This window comes from Mandrillus leucophaeus, unplaced genomic scaffold (genome assembly GCF_000951045.1).
Source record: "Mandrillus leucophaeus isolate KB7577 unplaced genomic scaffold, Mleu.le_1.0 Scaffold193, whole genome shotgun sequence".
Taxonomy (NCBI): domain Eukaryota; kingdom Metazoa; phylum Chordata; class Mammalia; order Primates; family Cercopithecidae; genus Mandrillus; species Mandrillus leucophaeus.
The window spans coordinates 3,356,599-3,368,708 of record NW_012101954.1 but is presented as its reverse complement, the minus strand read 5'-3'; the positions used below and the strand labels follow the sequence as shown (position 1 = coordinate 3,368,708).

The 12,110-nt window shown below is 43.6% G+C and overlaps 1 protein-coding gene across 1 annotated transcript in view; it reads right to left on the bottom strand.

Moving 5' to 3' along the window:
- Window positions 1–10,958: 10,958 nt before the first annotated feature.
- LOC105538517 (putative uncharacterized protein UNQ9370/PRO34162) overlaps window positions 10,959–12,110 on the bottom strand; it is a 4,110-nt gene continuing 2,958 nt past the window's right edge. The window contains 2 exon segments of the mRNA XM_011978390.1: window positions 10,959–11,360; window positions 11,362–11,539. Coding sequence (XP_011833780.1) covers window positions 10,959–11,360; window positions 11,362–11,539 — 580 coding nt within the window.

Below are 12,110 nucleotides of genomic sequence, written 5' to 3'. Positions count from 1 at the left end.
TGGTCTGTGTTTCTGGACATGCCCTTTTAACAGGTCCTGGCGTTAGCCATCCCAGGAGGAATGTATGACCCCAGAATCGTGGTGAAGAATGAGCAGATACACCCAGTGGCCTCTAGACTTTTCCATTGCCACCCATCATGTCTGCATTCTTTTTTAAACCCACATCAGACTTGGCCCTAGGCATATTTTCCCAACACTTTAAAGCCACGTGTGGGTTTTCAGTGAAATTGAATCTGTATGTTTCTGATTCTTCTACACTTCACTCATTCCCGTGGTGTGAGGAAACAGCTACTTGACATCCAGGAAACCTTCCTTGACATTTCATGACATTTCAAAGCCTCCTTTTCTTTTGTCTTAGACATAGGAAGCAACAACCTGCCAAATATAAGCAAACCCCTTCTCCAAGATGCTTGAGTCTGATTTTAAATGTCTTTTTCTATGAGAGTTAGAGAAAAGAAAGCAAAAGATGAGGTAAGAGCAGAAAGCCTATGGAGAGAAGGAACGAAGAAACCAGCAAAGTGAAAAAGTCCCAGTCATCAACAGCTGGCCATATTCCTGCCCCACTGGCCTTATCTCATGTCTCTCCACAGAAAACACATTTTCTAAGTAGATAAACTTGATTGAAGATGCCAAGAGAACAGACATGCTGAGTGACAGACTACTGCTTTTTGGATATTTCCAACTATCCTAACACTTTAATCTGTAAACTGCCTAAATGCCCTGAATTAATTGGTGCTTTGTGTTTTTTGTTGGTGGTGGTGTTTTGTTTTGAGACAGAGTTTCACTCTTGTCACCCAGCCTGGAGTGCAATGGTCCAGTCTCAGCTCACTGTAACCTCCGCCTCCCAGGTTCAAGGGATTCTCCTGCCTCAGCCTCCTGAGTAGCTGGGATTACAGGCATTTGCCACCATGCCTGGCTAATTTTTGTAGCTTTAGTAGAGACGGGGTTTCACTATGTTGGCTGGGCTGGTCTCGAGCTCCTGACCTCAGGTCATCTGCCCACCTCGGCCTCCCAAAGTGCTGGGATTACAGATGTGAGCCACCGCACCCAGCCTAATCGGTGCTTTTCATATTTTGAACCTATAGGTTGCTATGTGAAACCTATACAACAAACCTCTACAATAAAAATATAAAAGGACAGAAATGAATATGCCTACATAGTAACTGCGTCATCAGGGATTCTAATGAGCTAGAGGTCAGCTGATACATAAACTCTTCAAGACTACATTACTTTTATTTCGGAGACTTTCTCCTACTTCTTGGGAAAGAAATCTTAGACGTCACCTAGAAACAGTCATTTCTTATGTCCACTAACATAGCTGTGGGTGGCGAGAGGTGTCTGCATTATTTCCCCTCATTTAGCCAACACTTCATAGAACAGGCCTTTGGACTTCTGTGCTGTGCTTCTCTCCTCTTTCTAGAAGAACAAGCTAGCCTGGTCTCTGTCCTCTTCTGCTGGGCCTTCACCCAGGAGGCAGGTAGTTTCTGACAGTTTTGAGAAGCAAGGGATAAAAGCAGGCGAGTACACATGCAAGGAGGCATTTACAGATGGCAGAACTCAGGGAGAAATGTACATTCCAAAGATGGCAGCCCGGTGGTGCCCTTTGCAGCCGGACCCAAGGATAATATTCCCCTCCCTGATAGGGGTTGTCTTTAACTTGGCCCCAGTTTTTCAGTCTCTGCCCGGGGGTCCCCAGTGAGAGAAGGGGCTTATGAAGAATTTTCCCAGGCTGATTTGCAGAGAACCACCATTGATTACTTTGGGCTTGTTAAGTCAGTATCCTCTAAACAAAAAGTGCTCCACAAGATTACATGGCAAACAACTGAAACCACTATCAACAACAGCTCTGACCATGCAGAACAAAGCAGAAAGTTGGTAGGGTGGGAGTGGACCCCACGGGATGCCCTGTGCCTCCTCAATTTGTCCTATCTCACTTTATGTCCCATCTTTTCAGCACTTTTTCACATTGAGACACTGAGAAGGGGCTTGCTCTGAGACTTTGACTTACTGCTGTCATCAGCATTGGCAAAAGATTTCTTCCTCTCTTCCTCCCTCTTTCCCTTCCCTTTCTACTAGGAAAGGGGTATTGCTGTAGCAAGCAGTCTTTGCAGACTAAGAAACCAGACACCATTTTGGTGTTTGTTTAGGATATTTATTTATTTATTTGTCCCCAGGCCCTTCCACATAGAATTCGAAGTGGCAATGGCAACAAGATAACTATAAAACAGAACCTGTCAGTAAAAAATTATCAGAACCATTGCTTGAGGTTAAGAGTTTGAGATCACCCTGGGCAACACAGCAGGACCACCATCTCTCCAAAAAAAAAAAAAAAAAGCCATACATGGTGGCACACACATAGTCACAGCTAGTCAGGAGGCTGAGGTGGGAGATGGCTTGAGCCCAGGAGCTTGAGGTAACAGTGAGCCATGATTGCACCACTCACTCCAGCCTGGGCAACACAGTGAGACCCTATCTCTTTAAAAAATCAAATAAATAGGCTGGGCGCGGTGGCTCATGTTTGTAATCCCAGCACTTTGGGAGGCCGAGGCGGGCAGATCACGAGGTCAGGAGATTGAGACCATCCTGGCTAACACGGTGAAACCCCGTCTCCACTAAAAAAAATAAATAAATAAACACAAAAAATTAGCCGGGCTTGGTGGTGGGTGACTGTAGTCCCAGCTACTCGGGAGGCTGAGGCAGGAGAATGACATGAACCCAGGAGGCGGAGTTTGCAGTGAGCCAAGATCAAGCCACTGCACTCCAGCCTGGGAGACAGAGCGAGATTCCGTCTCAAAGAAAAAAAAAACATCGAATAAATAAAATATCAGAATAAAATAAAATAAAAATATCAGAACCAGAGAAATCCAAACTGCATTGGGAGATACAGACTTCCAGTTCAAGACGGCAGCCTGAAACCGGCCTATCCATCATCTTCTGTCTCTTCCAGGAACCTCTACAATAAAAATATAAAAGGACAGAAATGAATATGCCTACATAGTAGCTGTGTCACTGGGGACTCTCGTGAGCTAGAATTGAACCCATGCAGAGTAGTCCTAAAGCCTTTGAGCCTTCCACCACGCTAGGTGCCCAGCATGCAGGAGGGAACAACAAATTGGGTCAAATAAAGCTAAAGCCAATAAACATGTTTAACATGGCTTTAAAATAAAAAGCATCCATGTTCAGGCATCTGTGCTAATCATCCACAAGGAATAGTGCCTTCTGGTGCTGAGCCAATCCACCAGCAATGAGGCCGCCATATGCCTCTTTCTTCCCAGCTGGTGGAAAGAGAGCTCCATCTCTTCGCAAACTGAAACAGGCCTCCTTAAACCTGACCGTGTGCTTAACTGCACATGAGGCATAAATTCCACAAAGAAGCCCAAAGTCAAATCACCACTGAGAGTTTTCCTGAGAGGTCCAGCAACCAAGATTTTCTCCCTGGAGAAGTTGAAAGAAAGCAGCTCGTTAACAACTGGGAAAATAACACCAAGCAACCCTGAGCTGCCAAAGAGGAGGGGTGGAAACCAAAGGCCAATTCCAGACCATTCCAGATAATTAGCCTCTGTGATCAGGCTAACTAGAGTGGCCCAAATTCCCCATCTCCAAGACTCAGTTTCCTCATCTGTAAATGGCAACAGTAACCTGACCCAACCACAGAGACACTGCAGAGTCCAAGCACAGAATGTACTCAATGGCTTAGAACAGCATCTGCCATTTTGGAAGTATTCTAAAAGCAGCTTTTACCATTATTACTCTTAGTATAAAATATTTACAGATTTTTTTTTAATTACAATAGATAATGAGGAGCCATAAACACAGAAAACTATTTGTTTGTGCCATGGGCTCTGTGATCTTGCAAAGTCCCACCAAGTGGTCTTCCCCCACTTGGTTCTTCCCAGGCCAGCCTCCAGGTCCAAGCTTTTCCCAGAGCTGGTTGTCAGTTTCTAAGTATTTTTAGATCCTGACTGAGTGGTTTCTCTCCCTTTTCATAAGGGCTGGATGACAGCCTGCCACTAAGAATAGCAATTCTCCAGTTTAATCAACAAGTCGCCAGGCTTCGTGACCATGCTGGCACTCATGGGAGGTCAGTTGGCTGTGCTCACCTGCAGACCTCAGCTGCCCACACAGACATTGACTGGGCCCACTGCCCTCACCATTGCCACATCCTGCTCTTCATGGACCTTTCAGGACACCCAAAAGAGGTGTAGAAATGTCCCCTCTTAGAAGATAAAGGGAGGGAAGGAGGGAGAGGTCTACACCCAGAATCGCTGGCATCTCTTCTGAGATCTCTGAACCTGGAACTAATAGAATTGGACTATATAGAGAATTTAGGCTCAAAATTCACCTTCAAACTGCAACATCGGGAAGTGATCTTCCTTAGGAAGGGTGAGTGCAGCCTTTTATTCAGATGGGCAGGGCGAAGTGTTATGCAGGAACCCTCCCCATACCCTGTTCTCACAGGCATTCATACCTCCTTTTTACAGAGAGGACACAGGGCTCACAGAGGTTAAGTCACTTGCTCAGGGTCACAGAGCTGGTCAGTGAAAAGGTGGGATTTGAACCTGCATATTTCAGTTCATGTCTAGGGCTCTTGTTAGTACTCCAAGATGTTTAGAAGCTATCACAATCCCAAAGCCAGTTGTGAATGAGCAGAGTGTTCACCCCACTCCACTAAGTCATTCCAGCCCAGTACCACATTCTGCACCCTCCTTCCACTTGCTGTCGCTCACCTTAAGGCCTTGGGGCCCATACATGCAGTCACTGGCCTAGTACACCCAACGGGTCCCCTTTCAGCAGTTCCCATGCAATCTGTGCCTCCCAAAAGCTGAGGACATGCCCCTTACCAAGTAACATCACAAAAAGAAGCAATTCCAGCTAAAAATGAGGCTCTACAGTTTGATGTGTGGATTCAGATCTCAATTGTTCATGCCCTTTCACTCGGCAACACCACTTCCACATAAAATAAGAGAACTTCTCTTCCATAGAGCTTATAGACAAGAAGTTCATGACAGACTTTGAACAGCAGAGGACTGAAACCACCTAGGAACAGGCGAGTTGCGTAGCCTAATGTCTTAGTCTGTTTGGGCTGCTATAATAAAATACCAAAGTCTAGTATACTGACCAGTCTTATAAACAACAGAAATTTATTTCTCATGGTTCTGGAGGCTGGGAAGTCCAAGATCAAGGCACCAGCAGATACAGTATGTGGTGAGGTCCACATTCCTGGTTCATAGACTGTGCCTTCTCCCTGTGTCTTCACATGGTAGAAGGGGCAAATGTGCTCCCTTGAGTCTCATTTATAAGGGCACTAATGTCATTCACAAAGGCTTTATCCTCATGACCTAATCAGTCTCAAAGGCTCCATGTCATAGTGCCATTACCTTGGGAGTTAGGATTTCAACATATGAATTTTGGGGAGGGACACAAACATTTAGACCACAGCACATATTATTACATATTCACAAGCTAAAATGATATGGTAAGTAAAAACCATGTTAAAGAATGTTTATGATGTGGAAAATATATACGATATGAATGCATAAGTTGTATATGCTAGGATCCCAGTTATTTATGTTAAACACACACACACAATATGAATATGTTCATTCTTTGATTCAATACACATCACCTACCATGTTCTCAGCAGTAGAGATACAACAGAGAACACCACAGACAAAGGCGTTGGCCCTTGTGGTGCTGACATGCTTCGGAGGAGGGAGCAGAAATAGACAATCAACAAAATAAGTAACATCTGTAGGACATCAGTGACACCTGCACTGGTGAAAACTCAAGGAGGAAGTAGGGAATGATGGTGGAGGGGGAGCGACTGCAATGGGCGTGGTGGCTCACACCTATAATCCCACCACTTTGGGAGGCCAAGATGGATGGATCACTGGACAGTCAGGAGCTTGAGACTAGCCTGGCCAACATGATGAAACCCTGTCTCCGCTAAAAATACAAAAATTAGCAGGCGTGGTGGCGTGTGGCTGTAATCCCAGCTACTCAGAAGGCTGAGATGGGAGGATTGCTTGAACCCAGGAGGCGGAGGTTGCAGTGAGCCAAGATTGCACCACTGCACTCCAGCCTGGGTGACAGAGTGAGACTCTGTCTCAAAAAATATTAAAAATAAAAATAAACTTGCGGGTGAGAAAGGCCTCCATGAGAAGCAAAGAACCTCCTTCAGGAGGTGAGGGGCCAGTCATGAGCACATCCTGAGCTAGAGAGTTCCAAGCAGGGGGAAAATGAGTAAGTGTCAAACCCCCGGAGGCAAGGACCAGCCTGGCTGAGTCATGGGAAGGTCAGTGAGCCCAGTGATCTCAGCCCAAGGGGGCAGGGGCTTAGCACCCAGAGAAGAGGCCAGCAGGGGGTAAGAGGGTTTCGGTTCGCAGACATGGAAAACCACTGGGGCTTGAGCTGAACAGCATGATCTGAATATGTTGTAACAGGATCGTCCTGCCTGCTGGTGTTGTTCCATCAGCACATCAGCAATCAGTTGCTTTGATGGTAGAAAAGGGTGTGTATGTGATAGATAGATAGATAGATAGATAGATAGATAGATAGATAGATAGATAGATAGATAGACAGACAGACAGACAGATATACAGACAAGGACATTTGATAGGATCTGCAGTTACGCTAAACATATAGGTAATCTGAATATGTTCATTCATTGATTCAACAGATATGTATTACCTACTATGTGCCAGGCAGCGATCTCAGCCTCTCAGTTTATGTATATATATAAATCTTATTACTTTAGCAAAAAAAGGGCAGTATAATAAAATGAAACAAAAAAAAAAATTAAAGCGGGCCAGAAATTGCAAAGTGCCTTGAATTTCTCACAAATAGATACCAGATTGCGTGGTCTATATGAGGTGCAAATATTAATGTACCTAAACTTGACCAATGGCATTAATCAGTTTCATTTATTCTGAGTAAATATCAATGTATGAAAACACACATAAAAAATGCTCTTCTTCATTTTCTGCCAAATTCCCACAATTCCTTCCTGACCCACTTGAAATATTACCTTTGTGACAACTGCATATTCTCCTGATCCCCTACCCCCATTGCCCCCACACCCCCTACAGAAGAGAAATTGCTTTCTCTTCTGTATTTCTATAGAACTTTCTATAAACTAACATCATAGAATGGTTTCCTAATTTTTTATCTCTGCTGGAATAAGTGCTTATTGTCTTTATATCCTCAGCTCCAAGCACAAGGCAGAAAATATTTTCCCAACGGGACCACACTCTCTCCTCCAATCACAGCTTTCTTTCCCACTGAGCCTGGGTGTGAATTCAGTCAGAATGCTTTTCAACATGGTGAAATCAGCAGCTGGAGCTGGCAAGTTAAATGAAATCTAATTGCCAGTCAGACTTACCTCAGTGCCTTGGAGCAAGGTAGGTGGTGCACCTCCAAGTTTTGTTGATTAAATAAGTAAAATGAAAAACTATTGTTAGGTTTCTGGAAGGAAGAATAGTGGATGAATAAAGTAATGTAAATGCCCACACTATGCAAACTAGGACAGGTATATAAACGACCAATTGGCAAATTCAGACATGAAAACAATAGCTCAGGAAATTCACCCAAACAAACTCAACCACAATGATGTAACTGCAGTTAGATCAGACATGTTGCTGAAACCAATTAGGCTGATCAACTGCAGTGAGTCACGATCAAATGATAGCCGTTATGTCAATATATGTTGGCAAGAAGTAGCTGTGCTATAATTCTGGCATGCATGATCTACGCTACAATCATACAGTTTACCAAAAAGTGTAAGTAAAAGCATTAACACAGTACTGAAAGGTGCCCTCAACATTTATAATAAATTGGCAACAGCATGTTCTTGGGAAGAGCCCCAAGAACACATCAACTTAATGCTGACCCAAAGGCTAAATATTTTTTAATTTATAAAGTAATAAAGCAGCTAAAAATGCATTCATATAATTCTCACACTTAGTAAGAATACTAATAAAACTTTTAAAAGTTTGTAAAAGCTCTGAGAGAGGAGCTGTTTTTAAAAAGAAAAAAAAATGTAACAGAAGCCCAACTTGTTTCTGTTCCGGTCTCCATAGACAGCTCAGTCAACAGGGAATAACCTGTTGTAAGGAGTTAGCCCCAGATTCATCTTCCAGAGCATTTAACTGGTGGTACACATTCGAATCATCTGGGAAGTTTTGAAAAACATACTCATGCTCAGGGCCTACCTGAAAAATTCAGTTTCTCTTAAAGAGGACCTGGACATCAGTATTTTAAATATATTCCCAGATCTGAGAGCTGCAGTTCTAACCTTTACAACTGTACTTCAATATCTGTCAAAGATAAGACCCTAGATAGGATATCTGGACAGGAATGTCAAGAGCAAATTTTAATCACCCCAAGGCTGCACTGTCCAATAAAATCGCTACTTTGGCAGTTGAGTTCTTGAAATGTGGCCAGTGCCCTTGAAAAACAGAATTTTTATTTTATTGTAATAAATTTAAATTTAAAAACTGATACTCAATTTAATTATTAGAAAACCAGTTGGTCGCAGTGGCTCACACTTGGAATCCCAGCACTTTGGGAGGCCAAGGCAGGTGGATCACTGAGGTCAGGAGTTCGAGATCAGCCTGGCCAACATAGTGAAACCCCATCTCTACTAAAAATATGAAAACTAGCCAGGCATGGTGGCACACCCCTAATCCCAGTTACTCAGGAGGCTGAGGCAGGAGAATCGCTTGAACCTGGCAAGCAGAGTTTTCAGTGACCAGAGATCGTGCCACTGCACTCCAGCCTGGGCAACAGAGCAAGACTCCCATCTCAAAAAAGAAAGAAAGAAAGAAAAAAAAACCTTTAAATATATTTGGAACAACTTGGGTATATAAATCTACTTTTCAACTGCAAATTTTGTGAACTCTAAATACAGATCAAGTAGTTCTGGTAAAACTTCCGTGTCTGAATTGAGATGTGCTGTAAGTGTAAATCACAGACCGGATTTCAAAGACTTTCTACCAAAAAGAAATGTAAATATCTCCTTAATAATTTTCATATTGATTCTATGTTGAAAGGGTAATATTTTTGATATGGTGAGTTAAATGAAATTATATTATCAAAATTCATTTCGCGTATTCTGATTACTTTCTAAATGTAGCTACTAGGAAATTTTTTACTACATACTTGTGTGACATTATATTTCTATTGGTCAGTACTCTCTAAGAGATTTGGGTATCAAAAACAGCACTGAAGAAAAATGTTTTGAAAAGCAAATAGCCAGCTCCTAATTCCAATTTTGCATTCATCAGGCATTTTCTTGAGTCAGTGAGTACTCACCTGAGTTGTGCTAACATTGAACTAGATGTTTCATATCAGAAATGGTCAAAGAGGATGTTATGCCCACCTGCAAAAAAACAAACCTTAGTAGAAGCCACAAACTCAGATACCGTGTGCTTTCAAACTCATTCCTTCATTTTTTTTTTTTTTTTTTTTTTTTTGATACAGGGTCTCACTCCATCACCCAGGCTGGAGTGCAGTGGTACAGTCATAATTCCCTGCAGCCTCAACTTCCCGGGCTCAACCAGTCCTCCCACCTCAGCCTCCTGAGTAACTGGGACGATAGGCATGTGCCACCATGCCTGGCTAATTTTTTTATTTTTTATTTTTTATTTTCGTAGAGACAGGGTCTCACTATGTTGCCAAGGCTAGTTTTGAACTCTTGGATGCAATTACAGCCACTGTGACCAGCCTCAGATGCCTCGCATTAGTTTTTGTTGTTGTTGTTGTTGTTGGGGGGGATGGAGTCTTCCTCTGTCGCCCAGGCTGGAGTGCAGTGGTTGCAGTCTTGGCTGACTGCAACCTCCACCTCCCGGGTTCAAGTGATTCTCCTGCCTCAGCCTCTTGAGTAGCTAGGATTACAAGCACATACCACCATGCCCGGTTTTGTTTTATTTGTTTTGATACGAAGTCTTGCTCTTGTCCCCCAGGCTGGAGTGCAATGGCGCAATCTCGGCTCACTGCAACCTCTGCCTCCCAGGTTCAAGCGATTCTCCTGCCTCAGCCTCCCGAAAGCTGGGATTACAGGCGACTGCCATGATGCCCAGCTAATTTTTGCATTTTTATTAGAGATGGGGTTTCACCATGTTGGCCAGGCTGGTCTCAATCTCCTGACCTCAGGTGATCTGCCCACCTCAGCCTCCCAAAGTGCTGGGATTACAGGTGTGAGCCACCGCATCTGGCCAGATTCATTCTTTCATTCAAGGTTCCCAACAACCCTGTAAGTTATGATCACTATTATTACTATACCCATTGTACAGGTGAGGAAACAGGCTCACAGTAACCTGCCCAGGACCACACCACTGGTATGTTGTGACAACAGGATTTGGACCTAGGTCTTCCAAACCCAAATTTTCAACTCTTTCCGCTTCATCATACAGCCTTTCTGAAATATGTTCTATTAGTTAGAAATTCATTGTCCATGACTTTTTCCCTAAATACAAGCCTCTTCTCTGAACAAACCACAACTCTGCCCAGTTCAACAGTTAAGAGTATCAGAAAACTCAGCAAACAGCTCCCCTCTCCAACTCTGAAAGCAGCATCTTAGCCAAGAGCCTATGCAGGGCCTGAGCCCTCGGGAAGTGTATGTAATGTGGGGTGGGCCTCCTCTCTGTTTGCCTAGGACTCGTGTAAAGTGTAGCCTTTCAGAAATGCTTGGGAGAGCTGCCTTTCTAGGCTGCTGGGACCAGATACATCATCATTTGATTCCTGGACTCAAATAAATATAAGCGCAGAGAAGAGCAATCTGAACATCTCTAATAAAGCCATTTCAAAACAGAAAATTGAAGGTGATGGGTGTTGTAACCCTCCCATGAGCAGATCTTTACTGAGCATGCATGGGGAACTCAGCTCTGGATTAAGCTCTCAGGAGTCTTTATTAATGAAAAGTCCTATTTTCTGTGATGGGATCCATAGAAGCCCAAACCTCAGCACCACCCGATATACCCTGGTAACAAACCTGGACATGTGCCCCCTGAATCTACAATAAAAATGGACTTGTTTTCAAAGCCCCATTTTCCAAACCCAAAGGACTTTTTCAGAGATAGCCTGTGAATAGATTTCAAAGGCAAACTGAGATTGAGGTAAACTGCAGCCATGGGGCGTGGCTTTCGGTACAGACTATGGAAATTCAGGTCCAAGAGGCACTCAGCATGCTTTAGGGCTGTGGTCAGCTTGGGTGTCAGCTCTGGGCTGACAATGTTCAAATGTGAAGCCTCCCCAGGAGCAGTGGGGAGGTTTGGAAAATGCTGAGCAGTCTGCAGGGCGATGAGCAGGGAAAAAAAGGTCCCCTCTGCTCTGCCAGGCCCTCTCCTGCTTCTTCCAGCCTTGGGCCAGGCTGACCCAAAGCCCAACCTGAGCTATGGCTAGGGTTGCATGATCCGTGCATGTCCTGTTCATGGCAGGTGAGCTCATTTTGCAGATCATCAAGAAACTAGGGACCTCTTGGATCTCTCGAATTTACAAAAAGGTGATGTCTGTCTTTGTAGCATAAGCTAAGATACCTCTCCTAACATATTGAACCCGGAGGAGTTCCACACAATGTGTGTATGCAGGTGAGAAGCTACATACCTTATTTGTGAGTGAGAGTGTGTGTGTGTATCCTTGTTGATGTCCAGGGCCTTAGAGTTTTATATAAGGAAACCCCGGGAGTAAAAATATGTTTCTTTGTGGAAAAGGGGCACGGTCATTAATTCGACACCGAACACTGCTCACCAAGCACAGTGGTAGGAAGATTTAATGAGTTCATTTATGTGAAAGCACTTGGTAAAAGAGGATCCCTCAAGTATCAAGGATTGTATTATGTTAACATGTTCTGATGATCAAGTAGAAAGAGTAGTAAATTATGGAAAGGAGAGATGAAAGTGTGGGAAAGGAATTCAGAAGCTAGGATTTGAAAGAGACATTTTAGGCAAAAAATTGAGAGGGCGTGTTAAAAAAAAAAAAAAAAAAAAAGCCCCTTCGAATAGTATACATGGTTTGTATCCATTTCCCTAAAGACACACCACCTGGCTCCCTGCAGCTGTTTGTTGCAACCTCACACTTACAGGATTGCTCTGATGCCCCTAACTTCAAGCACA